At 37.0% G+C, this 25,132-nt stretch overlaps 6 protein-coding genes across 10 annotated transcripts; 1 reads left to right on the forward strand and 5 right to left on the reverse strand.

The window, feature by feature from the left end:
* Nucleotides 1–55: 55 nt before the first annotated feature.
* On the reverse strand, nucleotides 56–8,217 carry LOC106346672 (protein REDUCED CHLOROPLAST COVERAGE 3). Of its 2 annotated transcripts, XM_013786068.3 has the most exons (23): nucleotides 7,971–8,217; nucleotides 7,650–7,884; nucleotides 7,495–7,567; nucleotides 7,040–7,273; nucleotides 6,901–6,965; nucleotides 6,670–6,801; nucleotides 6,544–6,585; nucleotides 5,941–6,465; nucleotides 5,420–5,574; nucleotides 4,672–5,137; nucleotides 4,458–4,520; nucleotides 4,266–4,367; nucleotides 3,816–4,133; nucleotides 3,652–3,744; nucleotides 3,395–3,496; nucleotides 3,202–3,306; nucleotides 2,878–3,011; nucleotides 2,524–2,707; nucleotides 2,316–2,447; nucleotides 2,045–2,157; nucleotides 1,881–1,962; nucleotides 1,060–1,630; nucleotides 56–989 (listed from the first exon to the last, which is right to left on the reverse strand). In XM_013786068.3, exons 2-23 carry the CDS (start codon nucleotides 7,875–7,877, stop codon nucleotides 943–945), a joined length of 3,966 nt encoding a protein of 1,321 aa, XP_013641522.2. In that variant the 5' UTR covers nucleotides 7,878–7,884; nucleotides 7,971–8,217; the 3' UTR covers nucleotides 56–942. The 2 variants fall into 2 exon arrangements, with proteins under 2 accessions (XP_013641522.2, XP_013641521.2); XM_013786067.3 differs by having other exon boundaries at nucleotides 56–1,630.
* A 341-nt stretch (nucleotides 8,218–8,558) lies between these two features.
* Nucleotides 8,559–11,132, reverse strand: LOC106346671 (zinc finger BED domain-containing protein DAYSLEEPER). The gene is made up of 2 exons (XM_013786066.3): nucleotides 10,986–11,132; nucleotides 8,559–10,898 (listed from the first exon to the last, which is right to left on the reverse strand). The coding sequence occupies exon 2, from the start codon at nucleotides 10,892–10,894 to the stop codon at nucleotides 8,708–8,710; it is 2,187 nt and encodes a 728-aa protein (XP_013641520.2). The 5' UTR covers nucleotides 10,895–10,898; nucleotides 10,986–11,132; the 3' UTR covers nucleotides 8,559–8,707.
* Nucleotides 11,133–12,730: 1,598 nt separating this feature from the next.
* LOC106346670 (signal recognition particle 54 kDa protein 3) lies at nucleotides 12,731–14,939 on the reverse strand. Its single transcript, XM_013786065.3, has 9 exons — nucleotides 14,663–14,939; nucleotides 14,481–14,580; nucleotides 14,252–14,405; nucleotides 14,030–14,180; nucleotides 13,791–13,939; nucleotides 13,609–13,709; nucleotides 13,341–13,498; nucleotides 13,163–13,268; nucleotides 12,731–13,079 (listed from the first exon to the last, which is right to left on the reverse strand). The coding sequence occupies exons 1-9, from the start codon at nucleotides 14,891–14,893 to the stop codon at nucleotides 12,790–12,792; spliced, it is 1,440 nt and encodes a 479-aa protein (XP_013641519.2). The 5' UTR covers nucleotides 14,894–14,939; the 3' UTR covers nucleotides 12,731–12,789.
* Nucleotides 14,940–15,329: 390 nt separating this feature from the next.
* Nucleotides 15,330–17,093, reverse strand: LOC106346668. Its single transcript, XM_048782334.1, has 5 exons — nucleotides 17,023–17,093; nucleotides 16,843–16,910; nucleotides 16,418–16,560; nucleotides 15,783–16,311; nucleotides 15,330–15,639 (listed from the first exon to the last, which is right to left on the reverse strand). The coding sequence occupies exons 2-5, from the start codon at nucleotides 16,857–16,859 to the stop codon at nucleotides 15,468–15,470; spliced, it is 861 nt and encodes a 286-aa protein (XP_048638291.1). The 5' UTR covers nucleotides 16,860–16,910; nucleotides 17,023–17,093; the 3' UTR covers nucleotides 15,330–15,467.
* A 115-nt stretch (nucleotides 17,094–17,208) lies between these two features.
* On the forward strand, nucleotides 17,209–18,502 carry LOC106346666 (SNF1-related protein kinase regulatory subunit gamma-like PV42a). Its single transcript, XM_048782333.1, has 2 exons — nucleotides 17,209–18,043; nucleotides 18,128–18,502. The coding sequence occupies exons 1-2, from the start codon at nucleotides 17,267–17,269 to the stop codon at nucleotides 18,416–18,418; spliced, it is 1,068 nt and encodes a 355-aa protein (XP_048638290.1). The 5' UTR covers nucleotides 17,209–17,266; the 3' UTR covers nucleotides 18,419–18,502.
* Nucleotides 18,503–18,740: 238 nt separating this feature from the next.
* On the reverse strand, nucleotides 18,741–20,181 carry LOC106346669. Of its 4 annotated transcripts, none has more exons than XM_013786061.3 (6): nucleotides 19,935–20,181; nucleotides 19,770–19,851; nucleotides 19,343–19,590; nucleotides 19,181–19,262; nucleotides 19,029–19,098; nucleotides 18,741–18,951 (listed from the first exon to the last, which is right to left on the reverse strand). In XM_013786061.3, the coding sequence occupies exons 2-6, from the start codon at nucleotides 19,772–19,774 to the stop codon at nucleotides 18,898–18,900; spliced, it is 459 nt and encodes a 152-aa protein (XP_013641515.2). In that variant the 5' UTR covers nucleotides 19,775–19,851; nucleotides 19,935–20,181; the 3' UTR covers nucleotides 18,741–18,897. The 4 variants fall into 4 exon arrangements, with proteins under 4 accessions (XP_013641515.2, XP_048638292.1, XP_013641517.2 ...); XM_048782335.1 differs by having other exon boundaries at nucleotides 19,343–19,595; XM_013786063.3 differs by having other exon boundaries at nucleotides 19,770–19,854; nucleotides 19,935–20,150.
* Between the last annotated feature and the right edge of the window lie 4,951 nt (nucleotides 20,182–25,132).

Below are 25,132 nucleotides of genomic sequence, written 5' to 3' on the forward strand. Positions count from 1 at the left end.
CATAAGCGGATGTATAAAATGATTCTACGAACTCCGAAATAAGACAAAGGGAAAATGTACGAAAGTTTTGCAGCACCAACAGGTCTAACGTGTATCATACATAAGAACAGAACCACCCAAACCCGAAAAGAAGTCCAATAGACCAAATGAGATGAGTATACTCTGCTTTACAAGAAGCTTTATTTTGTTAGCTTGATCAAATCCACTTATCAGATCATGCACAAACGGACGACGGTTGATGGTAAATCCCAGCTGCATCGTTGGTAAGTCGCTTCTTCCTCCTCTTCTTCGCAACAATCACAAACCCTTCACCTCCATCCGTCTCACTTTCCTTCACTGCACTGTTCTCGTCTCTTCTGTCAACTATCTCTGTTACTGTATTATCCTTTGCAGAGTTATCTGCCAAGTCATCTTTAGGCTTGTTTTCCTTCTTCGTAGATGCTACAACCTCCGTCTGGGATGAATTTACCATGAAGCTAAGTAGTATCTGCCTCGCCAGCTCTTCCTTCTTCAACGCAACGTTTTTCTCAGCCTCTAGGCTACTGCTGGAGTCAACGGACACACTTGCATCTCCACCTGCATGTTGAGAGCTATTCATCACGGATCTCCTCGGAACAAACTCTGGCGCATCCGGATTCATGGTTTTTGGCATCCCAATTCCATTGGAGTAATTAGCACCGTAATATGGTGGTGAAAGAAGTCCAGTTCCGGAAACAGATTCTGCAACCAGACTTTGCGGATCAGTAACCAAGAAACCTCCAGGACTGTAAGGCTCTGCGGCGGCCGACAGCTTTCTCCTGCTGATATCCGAAGCCTTTTGCTCACGACAGGACCCTAGATCCCCTTCAGACTCTGACGTTAAATTTTCTACTGACTCAACACTTTCTTTTGACTCTTCTTTTTCACAGGGGAGCTCTGTGCCTTCCGTTGGCAAATCCGACATTACAGCATCAGACTTGCTTTCTTCTCCAGTTGATGAACTTGAAACCCTGTATATCTGAGTTTCAGTTCTTTCCAAATTCAGTTCTAATTTTTCTAACATCGGCTTCAGAACTGTACCTGGTTGTGCCAAAGCAACCTCTTTGTATGAGAGTGACTTTGAAGCCAAAGTACTACTGGTCGCCGCAGCATAACCAGGAGACTTTATTTGTGGCTTAATTGTTTTTGTACTGACATCTATCTCCCCATTCTTCAGAGCCCTAAGAGATGATGGCTTAGAGAGTGAGGGTCTCGGACTCGCTTTCTGCAAGGGAGAAGCTATATACTGTTGATGAACATCCTGTCTCCCATTGAAATTTCTATTAAGCGACATTCTCTGATAAGGCTGCCTTTGTCTAAATTTCTTTCCAGCACCATTTCCGGATCTCCCCTTTGAGTAAGCCTCTTGCCAGCCCCCATCTAAAGCTGACTCGTCCACAGTTTGGTTGTCTACACTTGGCCTGTGTACTACAGTTTCATCCGTCTCTATGTGGACCTCATCAACAACTGCATTAGGATCATTTACTTCGTTCCTACTACTCTCGGTGGCATTTGTTTCTACCAAGTCGTTCAATGTAGCCATGCCATGCTGTGAAGCAACGCTGTGGGTTGCATCATCAGATGATGCAACATTATCATTGACCGGGAATACCTGTCGAAATAGAAGTAATGTCACACACCTTTGACATGAAATCCATCTCGTTCTTTTCGTTTCAATATGTTTTTTCCATTAACTTCTAGCGTGGGAATGGTAATTAGACAAGCAGCATAGTTTGAATTCAAGCTCTTCAAGCAAAGTTCTAAACAATTAAAGGGTTTTATAATCTGGTTGTTGTTTTGATCATCAAATTTCAGAATGAGTGACCTGAGAAAAACAAGGATCACAAAAGTTCAGGAATTACATTGAGACGCCGCTGTTTTCTGTGAACAACACTTCCTTTAGTATCTGGATCAGAACTTATATAGTCCATCAGATCTTCTACACTGCAAGAAAAGTTGGACTTTGGTGCCAATGAAATTAATTACCATATCCTTTTATGTGTTCTGGGAGTTTCCATTTTTGTACCTAAGGTGGCCTTTGCTCGCAATGGAAGCATCAGGCTTTGGGATTCCATTTCGAGCTGCTTCCTGCTGCTCTATGGCTCTTGATTCAAAATATTCAAGCCACGCAGCAGCATCCTATGAAGAGACCAAAAGAAATTTGAGTTCAAAACCATTCACTTTTTTACTTCGCTAGTAAAAATTATAATATCCAGCTGAGATTGCATGATTCCTAATCCTCAAATGTGAGAAAAAAAAATTTGTAACAGAAACATAGGAAATAATTTGTTTGTCACCTGTGTACGAAGGTCATCTGATCCAAGTTTTTTTGTAAGTATCTGAAGTGTAGTCTGTTCATGATGCACACTCAATGAATATGCTTCCATGAGAGAGAGAGCCACAGCTATTGCATGATAGCTTGCTGCTGTCTGGAAAAGTAAACATGAAAGAAATGGTTAGTTTGAGAATGTGGGCAAACAGGGGCAAGATAGATAAGAAACGAACCTGAATATGGTCAGCTCCTAGCAATCTTTTATTGCACTTTAGAGCTTCATGTAAGTATCTTAGAGCTAGATGAACGTTCCCTACTCCTTCTTCCATCATAGCCACATTAATATATGTGGCAGCAGTATTCGGGTGAGATAGCCCACAAGTGAAATGAAGAAGAAACAAAGCACGGTTCACATATCTATAAACAGATGACAGATAAAAAAAAAGGGTTAGAAAGATGGCAGATAACATTTAAAAAGAGCCAATCAGAGGAAAGGTTGGATCATAAGACGAGGTGATGGAAAAGCAAAGTAGTGTTCGATCAGTAGTGACTATATTAACTACAAGAGATCATCATGCACCACTTACTTCAGTGCCAACTCAATGTGCTGAAGGCGATAATAAAATACAGAAAGATCCCCATAGCTTTTCATAGTGTCGGGATGGTCGAGAGCAAGTTCTTTCTCATTTATATCCAGAGCCTTCTGCTGATATATAGTTGCCTGATCAAGAGAGGAAAAAAAAAACATCAGAGTTAACAATGCCTCTCATTGGTTTTCTCTTTTGTTTAAAATGGAAAAGGTTATATAACAGTGGCTAGAACAAAACATCAAGCTCGACAAAAACTCTCTATCTGCTGCTTGAACTGATAATCAGAGGTGCTATTAGGAAGAAGGTGAGAACTGATGATACCTGATTAAAATCACCAGTGTGGTACAGTACAACGGCTAGAAGGCTGTACGCACAAGCAGTATTTTTATGATAAGGTCCACAGACAGCAATCATCTTGGCTAACGCCTAGAAAATGCAAGAAGTCAACATCTTTTGGATAACAATTCAGATGGTTATAACATGAAAATATCGTTGCTTCCAAATGAATTGGTACCTTTGTTCCATGGTTGACAGCATCATCTAGTTTTCCTTTGTCAAGAGCAAGTTTTGATGACTCCAAGAGTGTCCTTCCGTCAGATGAAACGCATAGCACATGCTGTTCAATCGAACATATATCTTAAAGATTAGTGTCTAGCGTTTGAACCATATTTGACGGACCAAGATTCAGCCAGCCGTAGATAAAAAAAAAAGAGTTTGATTTCCTCGCTTTTAGTCAAGCTAATATTGGATCGTGGGGAGAAAGAAACCAACCTTGCACACAGGTATCAAGCCAAAAACATCAGAGCTCTTAAAGGGATTTGGAGAATCGAAGTCATAGTCTCTTGGAATTAGTTCTAATCCAACCTGTAAAAGCATGAGTAGAGAACTATAATTCTTATTGAAGCAGCAAATACATTAACACTGAGGTACATTACCTTCTGGCAAAGTCCTCGGAGAATGGAAACTTTATTCAAATGCTTGAACTCATCTTTCTGTATCCAACCAAATCTAGTGGAGAGAAATTTCTGTAGCCACTGTAATCTGAGACTAGACTCTTCACTGGAGATTCCATCACTCCCTTCCAATCCATGGAGGCCAAGTATGAAATTTAATGACGCAGCTATAGCCCCAGGTAGCTCTGCCATCTTATTGATAGATGCAATAACCGCCCTAAGAAGATGCTTGAAAGTTCTCGTAATCATCTCATGAATACAGAGGGACTGTATGTGAGGAAGGTCCTCAGCAAGTTTAGCCTGATTTATAGGAATAGTGAATACTCATTATCAACTTTCTACCATCACTAATTCTAAGCTCAACAAATTCCCTTTTAGATCGAATAACTTGGCAACAGGAAAGGCACTATTGACGAGGTAAATGATTCTTACCACATGTCCTAGAGAACGCATTTGGAGTCCTCTAATATGCATGAAGTCTGTCATTGTGCGGCCATCAACTGGAGAAAGCTCCAGGGACCCAAAATCTGCTACCTAATAAACCATAACAAAGATTCCTTAATATAGCATTTGGTTATAGATAATTTCAGATATTAATATTCGTTATCTAGCTTTAACACATACCAGCCTTGGCAAAGCAATTTCATCATAGTATCCATATACCATCTTGGTAAGCTCTTCTTTTGACTGTATCACAACAACAACTGAGTAAGCACCACAGTCTCCAATATGATAATAAAAATACAGTACGCATACATAAACAAAACAGAGAAGGCAGAAAATAGATTTCATAATGAACTTATGCTCTCTCCTGGTTAAAAAGCGCAAAGAAAGGTACCTTTAAATGGAGACCAGTTCCACTTTCTTGTAGGCGAGAGAAAGCTTCTTCAGAAACCAGTTCCTTCAGTTCAGCCTCCCCATCTAACTCGCGTAGACTGATATTTTCTTCTATTTCCTTCACGGTACTTGTATTTTCTGATTTCTTATTTTTGATCTTTAGAACTTTAAATTGTTTCCCCAAACCTTTGACTGAAAGGTCAGTCTCACCATTCATTGCAGGCTTCCCACAAACGTCTTCCGTTACTGTTTCTTTCTTTTGTAGATGCTGAACCCAGCAAGAACCGAGCTCCCATCTGATGGACCTTTCGGAAGATTCCCTTTCTTCTTCTAACTTCGTTAGGTTGTTTTTAACTAGTTCATGTACCAAACATCTAAAAGACTCTAAATCATCCAAATCAAACTGTGGAGGCTGGTTCCCTCCAGATTTTCCGACACTATGGGACCTGTGAAGCTGAACCCTTAAGCTGCAATAAAGTTATCAACAAAGGTGGAAAACAACAAGGAGTTAGATGCTGACATATTTTAATTGTTTTTTTACAATGGATGGAAATGTAAGAAAACCTATTATTTAACTATCTATTCCTAGTTTACACAACACGGCGATGTTACAGATAAATTAATTGGAAAATTAATACTCAACAAGTGATGGAAGAAGAGAGGCCAACAACGAGATAGAAAATGGTATTCGAACATGCACAATGTGATAAAATATGTATAAACTTAGAAATCTACTTGGGTGCACATACCTGTTAAGGTTAAGAGCATTAGCTCCTCCATCCGGTAAGTCATCGATCACAATATCACGTAAATCAGCCATTCCCTTCTTAGTTTCGCCCTTCACATTTACCACCGCTGTATATCCACATTGCCTTACAATAACTGTGCTTAAAGCCCGAATATCCTGGAAAAAAAATTCTTCATTAATACAATCTCTAGAATGAGATACATGAAAAGTATATCTATTGTGAATGGTTACAATTCCACTCTGATCCGTCATCTAATAAAACTGTTGCATGATATGATAATGAAATCTTGTAGTGCACAAATAGTCACACTTAACATCAAAGCAAAATGCTGATTGACAGAAACATACTGTTGGTGGCAAATGCAAGAACATAGAAACCATAATTTTCACTAAAGGTCTTTGATAACATAATTACTTTAAATATGGCAATGGAGCTCAAAAAATGGGTGTAAAAAAAATAGATAGTAAAGTCCTATACCATATGCATTTAGATAGCTTAGAAAAGGATGAGAAATAACTTACGTGAACAATGACACTCTCATCAGCTGTTATCCCCTTTAGCAGATTCCTTTCACTAAGTTCCTTGGAGGACAAAGGAAATGCTTCATTTTGAAATGCACCTTTAGGATTCGGGTCAAGGCCGGCTACATCACGTTTTACAATAATAGACAAATCTCCAACCCGATCTTCAAGAAGGATGGAGCCTGCAGGGAAGTCACTAGCTCCACTTGTGCGTTGATTAGTACCAATCACGTCGGAAATGGCTCTAACAGCTCTTCGAACAGAGGCATCAACAAACAGGTTATGAAGCAGAAAAGCCTTCTTATCACGAATAACCCTCTCCTCCTCAGTCTTGCAAGGAAGCGTAGCTAACACAGAAAACTCAGCCGCCCAGGGACGAAGATCATGTTCACCATTCCTCCCCTGGCCCCCACCGTTCCCTCCCCAGTTTTCATCCTCTGTTGGTAAAGGGGAGAAGGTTGATAGAGAATCAGAAGAGGGTACAAGCCACGTGTTTGTTCGTAACCCATACGGAAGGTTGCCAAACTGAAAAAACGAGAGAAGACTTAATATTATTGGGCTTGAAGAAAATCCATTAGTAGCAGGTTGAAACATCAACTTCACCTTATTCCGGTCAGTGAAAGCTTTCATCAGTGACTCATATGCCTGCATCATTTCCAAACACACTAAAAGTTAATCCCTTTGTGTCACATGAATAAAACCAAAACAAAGAGTCAAACAAAAAACGACCTTGGCAAAAGCATTGCTAACATTCTGAAGCAAATCAACAATGGAATGGGTATGAGAGAGCTGCTTCCCAACGGCAAAGAACCCTTTAACAGATGCAACCACATGTATAACCTTCCCATTGCATATCTTGACCTGAAACGAAAACAACTTACATCATTATCAGTTATAACTATCAAGGTTTTAGACAACAAAGCGTCTCTTCAAATCAACATCATCAGGTGATAATCGCACCTTAAGTTCAAAATAGTCACCATCACGCCTCTCTCCAGCTTCCTCACCATCCACTTTCTTCAACTCTGCAACGACTCAGTCAGAGAACGTAACTGCGATAACTAACTTTGCAGAGAGCAATCAGCAATACAAAACTTACGAAGAATCGGAGGAGAGACGTTGGGAACGGAGAAAAACTCGTAAAATTGAGAGAGCTTGGGCGTCGGATGGATAGCGACCATGTCCAGTCCCTCCGGCGCCGGATTGCCATTTCCGACGGCGACCAGTTTGTTGGAAGAAGATTTGGAGGCGGAGGAGAACCTGGTGGTGCACGCTACGATGTCTAGGACTCTCCGCACCTGAGTCAAAGCTTGACTTTCCTCCACGTAGTCCTCTGTGGCATAATTTTGTAAATAATACAAAACTCTAAGGGCGGAGATATAAGAAAATAAAGAGTAAAATAATGAGTTATCGTCTACCAACCAATTACAAAAAGATATTAAACAATGATTAGTGCCCATACATGTATCTCAGTGACACTATCTAGTACTAGTATAATAATATGTGGTGGTAGGAAAGGAAACTAGTGTATACTGTATAGTATTAACCACTCACCTGGAATCATACGGAGGACACAAGGCTTGAGGGTAACCACTTGGATGTTATCACTCAATCTACGCCCTTTCACCTGCAACACAATCATTCACCACAAAACCAAGTTAATAATCTCTATCACGTTTTAGTGTTTGGTGGAAACTGATGATCTTTACTTGATGCGAGAGAGAGTAGTTGGTGAGATGGCAAGTGTCAACATGAGATGCTAAAAGCCTTTTCACATCAATGATCTTGTCAGTAGAGACTCCTTTGAGTATCACTTGTGTTTCGTAAGGAGTCGTGACTGTGATATCAACCAGACTTGGAACCAACACTTTGTCTTCTCTCTTCTTTTTCTCTCCTTTCCCTCTGTTTGGCTTGCCCTTGCTTGACCTCGGTGCCATTTTGATCCTTCATGGAACACACAAAACATAACATTAGATTTCAACACAAGAAGAAAACTCATAACAAGTTGAATCATATACACAGCTCCAAACCTTGGAGCGTAGATTCCGAGAGAGATAGAGAGAGAGAGAGAGCCTTGAGTAAGAGAGGGTGAAGAGAGGATATTTAAAAGAGGAGGATAAGGGTTGCTTTGGTTTTTGGAGATATGTGACTAATACTGGCCTCTCCTTCTCGCTAACGCCAACTATATCTCTCTATCTCTATACTAAACGACGCCACATGTGAGTTTTGATGTTCACATTAAAGTTTTAATTAAGGCACCAATCCAAGTCCCATGCAATCCTACCGAGACTATAAATGATGGTTCAGATTCAGGCACGTGTCACTATTGAGTGGTGGGGACAGAGTGGTTCTTGTCCGAATCCGTTTTGTTTGTTTTCACTTTTTCTTCTCCTTACAGTACTCAACGGTTCGAATCCACTGCTCTCTGTAGTGGTCTTTTTTAGTAGTGGTTGCCCACTCAAAAGTCAATTCGCTTTTTTTAATTAAACCACCTACTTAGTGTCTACACTAAATATACACGAGTTCCACTCGTTACACTCTGCTTACAGGTGACAACAACGTAGGAACTTAAATACAACTACAGTGATGTATGTCAACACCACAACTAGTCACCCATGAGACCGAATCAGAATCCAATACATCAATGCAATCAAAAGGTAAATACTGATATAGTTTGCTTCCACTTACAAGATGGTTTCAGTTATAACTAATTTGAAAACAAATCTAAAAAAAAATAGTAAAACGGAGTTACAACCTCAAAGATTTTTCACAGTGTTTGGTTTTTGAGCCAGTCCTTGGTGCACAAGAGAGCTTCCAAGGTTACACGAGGAAGAGAAGCCTTATAACTGTCCATCTGCTTCACTTCTGTGTCGAATACGGAGTCAGGTGAGACGGTGCTTAAAGGGACGGAGAGAAGATCAGCAGCTATCTTAGAGAGTGTAGGGTAGTTGATGCTGTTGAGCTTCCACCAGCCCAGAACGTCGAAGGAATCAGACATCAGAACCAAAGTATCATCTAGGTATTGATCCATCTCCGTTTTCATATCTGACATGTCAATATCAAAGTCTCCAATCGTGACGAGAGTAGACCCTTCCTCTAGAAGCTCGTCACCCATAAACAACGTGTGGTCTTCAGATTCATCACCAAGTTGCTGGTGCTCTTCACTCACTACTTCACATACCCCTTCCACATTCTGCTTCTCTACCTTACACACTGTAGTTTGCTCTACTGTAATTGAGGCGTGCTCTTCTTCCTCTGCTATTGGACGTGACTCTATGGTTTGCTCTACTTGTGGACTTGTCTCATCTACTGATTGTACATCCCCTGTGCTGGCATCTTGAGGCATGTCTTGTTGGAAGTCAGGTTCTTCAGCCACCTCTATTTCCACATACTCATCCAGCAGGTTGTGTCCACTGTAGTTTAGGAACAGATCATGGACAGCATCACTGACGCTCTTGATCCAGTCTTCTGCATCTTCACCATACGCATTAGTAAACGTCTCCTTAATGTGCTTCATCTTGAACCGAGGATCCATGACCACAGCAACCGCCAAAACCAGGAAGCAACCTCTCCAGTACAAGTCGAATTTCTCCCTCAACGAGTTCACAGTGTTCCTGGCATCCACGTCGTCACCCATGGCTGCGTGGCTCAGCTCCAGCTGAAGCTTGGTCATCACATCGTACAATTCGTTTGCTGTCAAACGGTTTGGCCTAGTCAAGACATTACCCGCTTCGAAAAGAATCTTCAAGCACGAGCAGAGGCTCTCAACCTTTCTCCACTCTTCAGGAGATATTGATGTTTTGTATTCAGGATAGCATGTTTCCAAACAAGAAAACACTTGTCTATGCTCATAGGCCCCCACCAGCATGTTGTAACTCGTGTCCCATCTCGTTTGGTTGTCAAAGAGAAGATCTTTATACGGAACATCGGTTGGAAACAATCTCTTCAGCTCATCAAACTTATCTCCACAATCGTCATTTGTCTTCACAAACTTGATACTATCTCTAACTTTCTTTATAGTCGCTCGAAGCTGCTCATCTCCAAGCGCATCTTGCGCCATACTGCTTATGACACGAGCGTAGCATTTCCCCATCAACAACTGACCGTTCAACACATGCTGGTTCCTGAACGACAAGAAGCCTCTGAGACTCTCAACGCACGTTTTGCTCACCAACGATTGGCTGACAGTGACGCTAGAGATCTTCCCCTCCAGTTTCCAATCAGATAAGCAACTAGCAACAGGCTGGTTCAACGCGAAATCCGAATCAGGACAAGCCACAACAGCAACATTTAACAGACGGCTACTCAAGTTCCAATCTTTATCAACAAAGTGTCCAGTCACAAAGGCATAACCCACTGACTGCCTCGACGACCACACATCTACCGTAAGATTAACTCCCCCAGGAATCTCACCAATAAACTCCAAAAGCTTCTCCTTTTGATACAAAAACATGCTAACACAACCCCCATGAATAGCATCAAAGCTCGCCATACTATACTGAGGACGAAGCGCCTTTAAAAACCCAGCGAAGCCACAATGCTCCACCATATAAAGAGGGTAATCATGCATAATAATCATCTTGGCCATCTCACGGTTACAGTGATCCTGATCCAAAGGGAGATAAGACCCTTTCTTGGGAGGAGGAGGAGGAGGAGGAGGACAAGAAGAAGTGGTGGTCTCATCCTCCTCCTTGGCTTGAGGGGTGAGACTGGTCTTGGGACACTTGGAACATATACCGAGCTCAATGTGACGCTTAAGGTGGCTAGTCCCCGAAGCTTTGGCGCCGTTTATGTAAGCGTACGACTTGTTGCAGTGCTTGCACAAGGCTTTGGTGGTGTCGGAGTTAGTGGCCTCGGTGGTGAAGTGATCCCACACCAAAGACTTCCTCTTCCTCCGCTTGGCGGCGGGTTGTTGTGAATCTGATGAGACGACCTCTGGAGGATTTGGATCCATTATCCTGAAACATAATCCGATCAATCATGAGTTTGATACATACACAATTCAACTACACAATAGAAGAGGAGAGAAACTGATAGAAACTTACGCGCAGAGAGAGGGAGGGAGAGGCAGCAACGGCGGGAAGAATAAAACGCGTGTAATGGGCTTTGGAGGAGGTTGGCTCGGATTAGGGTTTTGAGCTTTTTTCTCTCCGTCGGCCTTTTTTGTTTTCCCACTTAATATAAATCAAGGAAGATGCAGTTTTTTTTTAGTATTTACAATCCGTTGAATTTTCTTCCGCCGTAGATCTACGGACCTTGGTTTAATCTGGACCCTCTATTTCTTTCTTTCCATTTATTTGTACATTGATTGCCTTATATCACAGAAGAAAGCAATAAATAAAAGGAAATTCAAAATTTTGGTAAAGCAGTAATTGATTTGCCACAGAAAGAATGTATATGATAATATCGAACATAGTTTTTAACATATTAAGATGAAAAAGTCAACTGTATGATACACACCTTAATCAAGGAAAAATGTAGCCTGGGTGTTAAGCTTTAAAAGATTAGGATTCGAATCTTAAGCTATGGAATTTCTTGTAGATGTGAATTATATGAGGTCCATGTTTCAGTTCTCAGAAAAAGCGATTTATTAAATAATTATGCAGACTACGAAAGAAATGTTTACAAAAAATCTTCAACATGGTACAAATAAATCTGGTTAAACGTAGATTTTCATAAAACGGTTTAAGTAATGCAGTTAGATGTAGATTCTCATATAGTATTGTCGATTGACAAATCATTTATGTAATATTTTTTATAATTATAATACCATAATAAATCAGCGTTAAAAAAAAATCAAAGAAAAAAATTAGAAAAAGATTCACTACTCAATTATGAAATATCATTATCATCCATCATATTTTAGCAAATATCTTAGAATTAAATTGTGAACAAAATTATGAAAAGTTTCTCATTCAATTTTTTTATAGATATACTCAACCAGGTTTCTTTTTTAGTTGTTTAATTTGAACATTTATTTATTGAATTATATTTTCTAATGGTTTGTTACTTTTTGGCAATTAATGGTTTACTAGGTGTTTTCCTGCATCATGTGCAGTGATAAATTTTTTAAAAGTTAAATTATATTTAAAATGAAATTTATTAATATTATATATTTTATTATTTTTGACTAATATTTAATATAAAGTTGATTATTTAAGCATAAAATAAAGAAAAAAATAACTTTGTTTATTTTAAATTACATTTAATAATATATATGTAATATATTTAAAATTTGAATCTTAGATAAAAAATTTATCTATTTATTTTGGTTAAATGTATTAAATCAACTTGTATAAAATTACTAAAAATCATATAGATTAAAAATTATAACTAAACAATATTTATAAAATTTGTAGATATCTAAAAGAAACTAATGAAATTATGATTAATAATTTATTAATTTTTTAAAAAGATGTAGAAAATTTTGAAAATATTAATAATAAAAATTGTATAATTATAAAAATACAATTAAATAATGTATTTCGAAATTTATAATGTATATTTCAATATATTTATCTTAGTGATAATTTATAAATTATTACCATATTTTAAGAAGTTTAACAAAAATATAAATCAACATTAAATATAATGTATTAGCTATTGCCATATTTTATAAAGTTTACCAAAAATATATATGTCAGTAATAAATGTGATTGTCCATGTCATATTAAGCTGTCATCAATCTTGTTAGCCATATCATCATTTTTTTGTGTAAAAATGATTGTAGTAAGAACATGTGGCAAAATCACTTCGCAAATATAGTTTTTAAAAAATCTAGAAGAAGAAAAGGGAAAAATGTCTAATACTTTGGCTGTGGAAGATATGAATAAACTACTATTTGTCTGATCATATGTTTGTTCCCATCTGCCTCATCAGGCTCTGCAGACCACTCATGCCACCAAACCGCTGCAGCATCTGAGGCGACATGACTTTGCTCATCAGCTGTTGAGCGCTCTTGTTTGAGCTCATATCTCCATTCTTTGGCATCTTGAATCGTTTCAAGTTGCTAAATCTCTTTGCCATCTTCCTGTACTCTTCCAACATCTCCATCACTTCTCTTACAATCCTCCCTGACCCTCTCGCTATCCGCATTATCCTTGACTCGTTAAAGGCCTTCAGGTTTGAGCTATCCAGCTCTGCACAACATCACCATTCTTTTCTTCAGAACTACTATTATCTCTAAACTACAATTAACACACCAAATAAGAATTGCTCTCACCTTCATTTGTCATAGAATCCATCACTGTCATGTATAGCTTTATCTTCGCCTCGCTTTCTCCTTCCGGCATCATTTGGGCACTAACTCCAGGCAGCATTGAGTACAACTGCACACCAAAGACCTCACTTTGTGTTACCATGAGTACAGCTCAGACTAATATTTGACAAGAAATTCTCACCTGGTTAAGTGGCCCGGAGCTCAGGACACTCTGGTACTGGTCGTACATCATTCTCATTGAAAAGTTACCCTTGGAAATCTTTTCCATAATCTCAGCCTGTTGATCTTTAGGTACCACCTCTTGTAGTTTATCTACCAATCCAGACAAATCACCCATTCCTGTTGTACATAAAACATAACTATCAAAACTCTTGAGTCAACAACCCTTGTGGAGACTTTGATTACTCCTCACAATGCTACATATCCTCTATCAATGCCATGGAAGTTACCTAAGAGACGGTTGACAAATGGTTTTACGTCAAAGACTTCAAACTGATCCATATGCTCTCCTGTTCCAATGAATATCACAGGGCTTTTTGTAGCTGCAACACTAACAAAAATAAACAATATAGATCAAACTCACTTGTCCAATGAAAATCGACCATTTGAAGTACATAGGAGGGATACTTACGCGCTAAGAGCACCACCACCCTTGGCATGGCCATCCATCTTGGTAATAATCACAGCTCCCACAGCAACACTTTGCTTAAATGCTTGAGCTTGATCAAACGCGGCTTGACCAATACTGCTATCCATGACAAATATAACAAGATCGGGTTTCTGCAAAGTGAAAAAAAAAAAAAAACAAGATCAGCGCTTCCATCATAAACCAAAAAAAAACATAGACTTGAAGAGATAAAAGAGCATTACCGTTGCTTCAGCAACTTGACGCATCTCTTCAAAGAGAGAAGCTTCTTGTTTATGGCGACCACTGGTATCAACAATAATAAGATCACAGTTTTCTTTCTCGAACCTATCAACTCCCTCAACAGCAATTTTCACAGGATCTGATTCAGTGTAGCTGCAAAGAATCACAGCTCAGCATCAGCACATTATAATCCAGAAAGCACAAATAGGATCTCATAAACTTACCTTCCATAAAAGGGGATCTTAGCCTTAGTAGCATTCTGTTTCAGCTGGTCAAAAGCACCCGCCCTGAAAGTATCCGCACAGACTAGAGCTGGTTTGTAGCCTTTCCTCTGATGATAATAAGCATACTTTGTACACGTGGTGGTTTTTCCAGCACCTAAACATATACTAATAGTAAGAAACGCATGCAAATCTATCTACGCATTAGAACATCATCTTAAAAAGACCTCACCTTGTAATCCGACAAACATAACTACACTAGGTTTGGCCTTTTTGGGGGCAAAGGCAGGCTTTCCCGGATCCAGCATCTTACACAGTTCACCGAAGATAGCCTGAGAGAAAGAAACAAGACAAGAATCAAGAGCGATAAAATTTCAAAATATAGAAATAGAGAATCTACCGTAAAAAAAAAACCTGCTCAATGATCCGGTGCTTGTTGTGGCCGGCAGCTAGATCCTGGAGGTTGACGATCTTCTTAATGTTGGTCTGCATCTCCTTGACAAGGGAAAAAGAAACATCGGACTGAAGAAGAGCACGAGTGATCTCGTTCAAGCATTCATTCAGAGCCTTTTCATCGATGATTGTGGCGTTTCGTATCTGATGTATAGCGTGTGTAATACGTCCTCCGAGCTCCGCCAACACCATCTTTCCTTGTCTATATTTCAACGAAGAAGATTAAAAAGTAATCAGGGCTTTGAGTAGTATTTATAAGAGAGACGGAGAAGGTTAGAAGTTGAGGATTTTATGCGCGTAAAAAAGCCTGATAAGACTAATGGGCCACATGATTTAAACCGTTAAGTATGCTATTAGTCTTGACTGGGCCAATCAAGTAAACCGCGGATTAGAGTGTGTGTTTGGTGATATAAAGTGAAGAGCTTTAGTCATAGGAGTATATGCCTTCAAAATAATCACATGTTTTGGTCTAACCTGTTTTAGATATGAAACTCTACGTAACAAACAAATAAACACACAAACAAAATAATCACATGTTTTGGTCTAACCTGTTTTAGATATAGGAACTTGTTTGTAACTTTGTTTATACTTTTACTAGCTTTTTTTGGCATCATTATACTTTTACTAGTTAAGTACTTGATACCAATGACTATAGAAAAACATGGTTAGTTTCAGGTTTCATACTGTTGTACATGGACTATATGAGTGTTTCCACGAATGTAATCAGCAGCTGGCAGATTCAACATTGCAGCTTTTAGTTATACTCTCAACTAGATGATCCTGATCCCTTAAAAGAAACTGTCGGGTACTGCTTTTTTAGCTTCTTCTGCTCTCCAAACTGGTGTATGGCGTCTTGAATCCCTGCAAATACGACCACAAACTCTGCTGTATCTGTTTGATTCAGCAGCTTCTTCATCACCAGTTCCAACACTTTATACCTGCACAACACATAGCTTAATTAATACTCTCTCATATCTGCTATTCAAAACTCACACTTGAGTCAATCGGACTATAAGACAATAACATTCCTTTTGATTCATCACTAACATTCCTTATCTTTGTGATGTAGAGAAACGCAAACCTGAGTCGTTGTGCCTTTGAGATTACTTTATTGATGTTTCCAAACAGCTCCTGCACAGAACCTAAAGCTTCTTCACGCGACTGAGCATTGCAGAGCGGCGAAAACGGGAGGTGGAGAACACAGGTCGCCTGAATTTCCGCATACTCCTCATCGATCACAGCCTCCTCAATACGTATCTCACGAGTAAGCTGAGAGAGCACACGTTCACTCGCCTCAGAGAGAGAGAAGTTGGGGTTTTGAGCAGCCAGTATACGAACAAGGTCAAGAATGGAAGTGGGACGCCAGTCTCCAAGCCAGGACACAGCAGCCAGCTCATGAGGCGATATCCACGTAGGCATTAGAAGGTTAGAGACGTCCTTCAAGGAGGTTGAAACCATGGTCTTGAAGTAATGCGACTGGTATCTGCTCAGCTGCTCTTCAATCAGCTCATCAAGCTCCCACCTTGATTTAAGCTCCTTGTCTAGTCTCGCAGCTATGATATTCTGTTCTTGCCTCCACAGTTCATACAAGTCTCCAGGTGATTCTTCATCTAAAGCAATTAAAGATAATTATGCTTGTAACATCAGCTACTAACAATACAATACAATACAATAACTCAAAAACTTAGTTAAAGAATGAAACTTTATGCGGATAACCTTTTCTAGAAGAGTCGTGCTGGTGAGATCTCCAGGATTGGTGTCTTTCAGAAGAACCACCGGCTTTACTAGCAGCGTATCTCTCCAGATCATCCCACGAAACTGATTCCACAATCTGGGTTTCCTCAAATGCATTCTCTTCACTACATCGCAGGAAGACACATCAATAAGCGCACAAAACTATCACATTCAAAGATCCTAATGAAATCGATCAATAAAGAAGCAATTTTGAGATCAATTCACATCCGTACTCGCTGAGATGATTTCATCGTAGCTATAGACATCTAATCAATGCGAAACGAAATAAAGAAAACCCTAAATCACAGAGTCTCGATTCGACCCAAGTTTCGAACAATCACTCTCGTTGAAGCTGGCTTATACAGAGAATTAAAAAAAAAAACGAAAGACGTAGAGAAGATACTCACAATCGCGCCACTTCCATGGCTCTCTCGTTATCTTCGAGCTTCTTCAGTTCTCGTTTCTTTCCCTCTCTCTTGGAGATTGAATTTAAAAAACAGAAAACAAACGAGAGAGAAAGGGGTAGTTTAATAATTAACTATAATGGGCCGCGTGGCGCTAAGGCCCAAGTATTCTCACTAACTAACCTGGGCCCCGCGCGAAACTAGTAATCCCAAATCGTTCGGTGTCCTCGGAAAATAAATAAATATCTCATCGAGACCAGCTGTATTGCCAGGTGTTGCATGAAACGAGTAAGCATCGGTCGCCATCGTTCGGTGTCCTTGTCCTAATCCATTAACTTCAAAAGTCGAGCCAAACATCAACAACACTTTTAAAAACGTTCGAGAACCAACACGTTACATCCAAGCCACTTTCAGACACTTATTCACAATGCAACAAGAGAAGAGCAAAGAAGATCACAGCCGCTTGATCAACATCACGGCCAAAGATCTAACGGCCGGAAACCGAAGGCTAGTGGAGGTTCCTTACACGGCAACACTCTCCCACGCAATGAACACACTAGTAGCCAACTCCATCTCCTCACTCCCCGTAGCCGCACCTCCGGGACACTGGATCGGAGCCGGAGGCTCCATGATCATGGAGTCTGATAAACAAACCGGAGCAGTACGTAAACACTACATAGGGATCCTCACGATGCTCGACATACTTGCTCACATCGCCGGCGGAGAACACAAACTCTCCGATCCCACCGATCTTGACCGCAAGATGGGTTCTCAGGTGTCTTCAATCATCGGTCACTGCCTCGAGGGACTTAGCTTATGGACGCTGAACCCTAGCACCACCTTGTTGGAGTGTATGGAGGTGTTTAGCAAAGGGATACATCGAGCGTTGGTGCCAGTTGAGAGCAGCATAGAGAGCAGTAACACTATCTCAGGAGTTGAGTTGGTTGAGTCTTCCTCTGCTTACAGGATGCTTACTCAGATGGATCTCCTGCGGTTCCTGAGAGACCATCACTTTGATGACCTCAAGGATGTTCTGTCACGCTCTATATCTGATCTCCGAGCTGTTAACGAGTCCGTTTACGCCGTGACGGCGAGTACGAGTGTTTCCAATGCCATCAAGTCTATGAAGGCTGCTTTGCTCAACGCCGTCCCCATCGTTCACGCCCCTGATGTAGCTGAAGAGGACCATCTTCAGCTTATCAATGTAAGCTCTTCGTTTTTTTGGATATATTCTTGATTATGTATTATGTAGAGTGTATTCTTCATTGTGTGTGTTTTGGGATTGCAGGGGAGGCATAGGAAGGTGATTGGTACGTTCTCCGCGACGGATATAAAAGCATGTCGTTTGCCTGAGCTTCAGGCGTGGTTACCGCTCTCTGCTCTGGAGTTCACGGAGAAGGTTACAGGGAATGAGAGGGAGACTGTGAGTTGTACTGAAGAAGCGACTATGGAGGAAGCAGTAGAGAAAGTGGTCACCAGAGGAGTGCACAGAGTGTGGGTTGTGGACCAACAGGGTTTGCTTAAAGGGGTTGTCTCCTTGACCGATATCATACGCTCTATAAGAGCTGCGCTTTTGTAATAAGATGATCTTGCCTTGTGTGTTTCTTGCCTTTTAATCTTAGAGCTGCTGTTTTGTAATATATGATCTCATCGCTTTTGTGTGTTTCACCTCTTAATGTTCACTTTGCATCCATATCATCAAACGCAGAGTGAAAAGAAGTAGAGAGTTACCTGAATAACATGTTTTATTCCCGTCCATATCAAGCAAATCATGGCACATAGCATCGTAGGGTCCATTTGTGCATGACATGAGCGATCTACAGTTACATTTTATTAATAAAAACTGTATCTTTAACTAATGATCACATGGTGGCAAGAGACATGTCTTTACAACTTTTTTGACTTCAAAGAAGGTACAATATATATATTTTTTTCATTTAAAGGTGAAAACGTATGAGCCACATTCTCCAGTTTTCAATTCACAACAAGGGATTCAGAAATCAAACCAAACAAAAATCGGAAATGTCCGAACCAATTTGTATGTGTGCGTCTTGTTCATCAGTCATATAGACCATCTTGTTCCCAAACCTCCACTAGAAAATCCACCATTTCCTGTTTTCATCAGTAGCATTAGTCTAATCAAAGTGATAGGGATTTTCCACTACTCAAAAGGAGTTTGATTAACTTACACTGAGAGGAATAGGTTGGGGAAATAGCTTGTTGCTTCCCAGCAAGCTATCATACGATGCCGTGTTCCAACTGCAATGTTTAATCACATATAAAATGTTAAAAACCGTATTCAGCCTTGGCTTTTGAAGAGACTAATGAAGCCGCCACTCACTTTATCTTGGATCCACGATTGCGATTACTAGCTCTTTCCTTCCCCACCCAACGCTCCCTTGTCTGATTCCAAAGAAGAAGCCCTGCAACACACACTTCATATATATACACACCATTCTCCAAAACACTAGACACTAATCCAAAGGCGGGGGGAAAGTGTTACCTTGGTTTACAAATTCAGGAGGTGGATTTGAGTTTCTGGCAACAGATTGAGAATCAAAAGTCTGGTTTGATGATGATATGCTTCCTCCCTGAGAAGGGAAGGTGATGTTGTCCATATCAACCGTGCTCGTTGACCAGAGATCTTCAGAGACGCTCGGTTTCTTAACCGTTTGAGCTATGGAGTTAAAAGGTGGATCCTTTAGAGGAGTTTCAGTTGATCTGGGTTCTCTGTAGCAAGCCACGCAGCCACTGCTCTGTTACAAAACCCACACAACTTCTCATCATCCTCTATTTTCAGTTTCAAAACTTTTGTCTGAATAATAAGCCAAAACAATCTTAACAAGGGTTTTTATCTATCATGAACCCAACACAGCATCAAACCGCAATCAATCAAATAGCCAAAACAGAGAGTGGAAGGAGAATCTCACCCCATCGATTGAAAGTAAAAACGATTTATTAAACCAAGGATTAGCTCCGGATAGATCTGGAAGCTCGAGAATTTTGATGATCCTTCTTAAATAACACGAATCAACAACGAATATATCTAATTAGTTACAAAATCCAGCATTTACAGAATCAGAAAATTAACTTACCTGATGATGATAAGATTTAAACAAAGGTCGTTTCCTTTTATTATGAGGCTGCAACAGCTTCTTCACGAAGAAGAAGAAGAAGAAGAAGAAGAAGGGCTCCTTCCTCTGCCCCCCTTTACGTTTTCCCTTTTCCTTTAGCTTTGAAAATTATTGCGTTTGTCAAAGATGGGAGAAGTTATGATTCATCCCTCTCCAGCCGTTATACGGATTCTCTGGCACTAAGGCTATTCTTGTCATTTACCAAAATAAAATAAAAATCTTGTAATAATAATTGGAAATTCGACCAAAAAAATCACGAACTTTGCACGAATTACCAAAATAAACCTGAACTTTTGGACTGACTAAAAAAATACCAAACTTTTTATTGACTTTAAAATTTATTAACAATGTCTTTATTGACTTGCCAATTTAGCACACCGTTAGCAAACTTAACAGAAAAAAATTGACGTCATTTATTGTTCCGTTAACTGAAACGACGTCGTTTTTGTTTTACATGATCTGAAAATAAAAACAAGTAGAACCCTGGATTTGAACTCGGGTTGCTTGGGTAAAATGAAAATGTATTTAACCACTAGGCTAAAGGCGTTTTCAATATAGTTCCAAACACATTTAACTTTATTTGGTACTCACTAAATATAAAAAGTTCTCTAAAAACATAAAAGATCTTTAAAATTACAAAATATTGAAAATAAAGATTTTGTAAAAAACAAATTGAACTTAGAAATATTTTTTTTCTTTAAATAATCAAAACATTTCCAAAAAAATTCATTTTTTTTAAATTAAATTAAAAATTGAAAAATAAAGAATTTTTTTATAAAATTAATTTTGAAATTAAAATAATTATTTTTCTTTAAAAAAAAACAAAAATCTTCCAAAATTTTCCATTTTTTAAAATTAAACTAAAAATTGAAAAAATAAATATTTTTTTTATAAAATTAATTTTGAAACTAAAATAATTATTTTTCTATTAAAAATAATCTTCCAAAATTTTCAACTTTTTAAAAAATTTAATTTTTAGCTGATAATTGTAACTTAATTTTTTGCATTTTCTTTGATTTTTTAAAAAATTTGGATTTTTTTTAAAAAGAAAAATTTTGAAGATTTTTGATTTTTTAAAGAAAGAAAAAGTTTATTTTTAATTTCAAAATTAAATTTACAAAAAATAATATTTTTCAATTTTTTAGAAATTTAAAGATTTTTCAAAAGTTTTTAGAGAATTTTTTGAGTTTATGAGAAATTAGGGTTATGTTTTGTTTTATTTCAATCATCCACGTCTTTTGATCAATAAAAAGAAATTTGTATCTAATCTTTCAAAAAGTCTCACTAGCCCAGTGGTAAAGCTCTCCTCTGTTAAGTTGAAGAGTGCGTGGGTTCGAGTCCAACCAACAACAATTTTAAGATTTTGTCTTAAACAAAAGAACTGAATGAAACGACGTCGTTTCACTAAACGGTAGTATTTAACGGTGGGTTAACACAGTTTTAACTGTCGGTTAACGGTTTGTTATTTTGGTCAGTCAATCGTAAGTTTCTTAATAAACTAAAAAAGTCAACGAAAGTTTAGGATTTTATTGGCCAGGCTCGAGTACATGTTTATTTTGGCAATTCGTGTAAAGTTCGTGTTTTTTTTGGCCGAATTCCCAATAATAATTTGACGAATCTATGTATGTCTTGTAATTATATGGACATAGTGTGTGTTTGGTCTGAATCTAATAATTATAAAAGTCAAAATAGTTGTGCAATTTTCTTCCAATGCCATTACTCGACCGGTCGACCCCACTCATTACCGTTCACAACCTAATCTATTAATTTAGATTCTTATTTTATCTACTATTAATAAATTAGTATATGATCACTTAAAAAATAATTAATATGATATATTTGATTATTTAAATTAATAATAAATCAACTATAAATTTGATTTTTTATTATACCAATATCTATTTAGAAAAAAATCTAACAATCTTAATTTAACTATTTTTATAATATAACACATTAATTAATTTTATAATTAATAATTATAATATTATTGTAAATCAATATTATAAATTACCTAAATTTTTATTATAAAACAAAAAAAAATTGTACTATTTTTTATAAATTCTATAATTATAATATGTATTATATAAAATAGAAGTATTATATGAATTAAATATGACAAAATTATATTAAATAAGTAAATTAAAAAAATATTTAAATTGTTTCATTTAAAAAATTTATCACTCTTCATTAAATTAAGTTAAAATTCGTAAACTATATTATCTTTAATACAAAAATAAATTTATTAACATATGTTAAACTTTTATATCTATAACTATATAATATATTGTTTAAAATGTTAATATACAAAAATATAATCGTATATAATAACCTTTAGTTAATATACTATTTAAAATACATGTTATTATAAAATTTTGAAATTTTAGTAGTTAATTTAAAATATTAATAAAAAATCATTTAACTATAAATTTATACTTTTTTAACTATATAAAATTCGTTGAGAAAAATTTAGAAAATATTACCAAAACAAATATAAAATAATATATTAATGTAGTAACACAAAAAATCAAAATTTATGTAATCTTTCAAACTCAAAAATAATTAAAAAATTACCAAAAATACCACATTTATAGTATCAATTTTTATGTTTACACTAACCAATATGACTTTTATTTTTAATAAAGGGTAAAACACATTTATATCACTAAGGTTAACTAATCTAGATTTAGGGTTTAGAATTAAGTGGTATGGTAAAAATTTTGGAATGTGAAATTTAGGATTCTAATAAATATATAAATAGATACTTAAAAATATTAAAAATTTTAAAAAATAGTTTCAAACATAATTTTTGATTTTCAAAAAAGAAATTTTGAAAAAAAAAATCAAAAACAAATTTATAAAAAAGTTCGAATTTGTAAAATTATAATTCAAAAACATAAATTGTTTTTTATTTAAATAATAATTTATTATATATATATAACAATGATATAAAAGTCTTTTGTCACTTAATGAAGAAAATATTTTTGAAAATGTCCTTTTAATGGTGGGAAAATGAATAATGGTACCACGAAAGTGGTACACATGAAATTCCCACAAAATAGTTGTCTAATTTTCCAAAGTTTTATTGACAAAATATAAAATTTTGAAAATAAATATTCTCACTCAAAATGATAATATTTCAAATTTTTGAAAAGATGAAATCATATATAATAATAAATAACTTTTTGAAATACACCACAAAAAAATTATGTATGCTGTAAAAAGTTAAAGTAATATAATATTTTTTGAAATCTTAACTAAAAAAGCAAGAAAAGTTAATATAATAACATCCAAAAAATATCTATATCAATAAAAGTTATGAAAATTATATGATAGATGCTACTATACATAAATTTATTAAAACAATAGACCTATATTATTTAAACAAAGAAGTTTTTTACTTCTAAATTCAATAAAATACTAAAATGATAGATGTTAAAATTATTATTTTTTATACACAACATATAAATATAAATTATCTTAAACATATTTCTTTTCTATAATATAAATAAATTTAAATATGTATTATTGGAAAATGTATAAATTAAAAAACGTATTTTGAAAGAAGTTATCTATTTAATTATTTCATATTGTTATTTTATTGTACCTAACATGAAAATATATTAGTAGTAAAAAAATTAATAACAAAGTACAATGTATTAAACAAATCACTATATATTAATAATACCGAATAAGAAATATAAATAATAATATTATAGAATTATACAGTATATAACACTAAAATAAAAATTATATATTTAAAACGTTTGTAATAATTTCAAATACATTTATAAAATTAAAAAAATATCCGCACGGACGTGCGAGTTAAAATCTAGTTAGTGAATTAAAGTGGAGCATATAATAAAAGTGGTTGATTTAGGTGTTTTTAAATGGATCATATAATGAAACACAATTGCAGCAAGAAGACAGAAGAAACAATTCAGAAACCTTTTGTCAAATTGGTTGATTTACGTGTTTTTAAATGTATCTCCTTATTCCACCTTGTTTTTTTTTTCTAACTTTTGTTGGGGTGTAACAAATCTAAGACTTTTTGTAAGTTTTAAAATCATTAATATGATATTTACAGTTTAGCAAAAAAAAAAAAGTGGATAATCTTTTCTGTAAGAAAACATTAGGGACTTATAAGTTTGTTTAGATGTCAACACGCACTGTATGATGGCTTATCAAGAGACTGATACGAGAGGAAGAATGCAAAAAGTCACATAACTATAGCTTTTAGTTCTCTGTTTCTGCCGCAGCAATGCAAGTTACTCTTTAAAAACCCTGAAGAGAACCAAGACCATATGATCTTCTCCTTCCTCTTTCTTGTCTCCTTTCTCTTCTTGCTCTTTTTCTCACCGACATGGAGGGGACAAGATTGAGACTTCGTCTGCGGCGCGTGATATAATTGATAAAAACTGCTGGGGTAATTAGTATTACTCCATGAGACAGCTGGAAGCGTTGATGATGATGTGGACTTCTCTTGATGAGTCTTAGTCACTGCACTCTTTGTCTCTTTCCCTTGAGATCTCTTCTCTTCTTCTGCTTCCTCTGTTTTGACTAGTGGAGACGGAGAGTATGCTAAGAAATCACCCGACATCAAAACTTCTTCAGGTTCTACATCGCTTTGACGAAAAGCTTGACAGGTGGACATTCTCAGACTAAACAACGAGTCATTTGTCAAGTTCGCATCCCCAGTCTTGGCAAATACCGATGCTGGGATCCTCTCGGGGTCGTAATGCGTCCCTAAGCATTCGTCCATCAACCGAACTGGTCGTAACCGCGAGGGGGAAGATGGAGAAGGTTGCTGCACACACGATATTTCAGAACCTGGAGAATAACCTTTCATATTTTTTCCTTTATGGTCCTCATAAGATGTTCGGGATGTTTTCACGCTTATCTCTATCGCATCGTCTTCAGATGATGCACAAGAGGAAGACAGTGAAGAAAAAGACAGAGATGATGATGTTAGGAAGACTTCCCTTGGTCGTTTGGAACCTACTACATTTCTCCTTTGACCACTCATTCTCTCAAACTGGAGCAAAGAAAAGAGTCTAGCGTTGGAGGTGATTAACTCTTCGTGGCTTTGTGTTCGACCTATGGGACAATGCAGTTGTGGAGAAGGAGGAAAGGGAAAGCAATATAATTTATGGAGAAATATT

Source organism: Brassica napus, chromosome A6, assembly GCF_020379485.1.
Source record: "Brassica napus cultivar Da-Ae chromosome A6, Da-Ae, whole genome shotgun sequence".
In the NCBI taxonomy this organism is placed as follows: Eukaryota; Viridiplantae; Streptophyta; class Magnoliopsida; order Brassicales; family Brassicaceae; genus Brassica; species Brassica napus.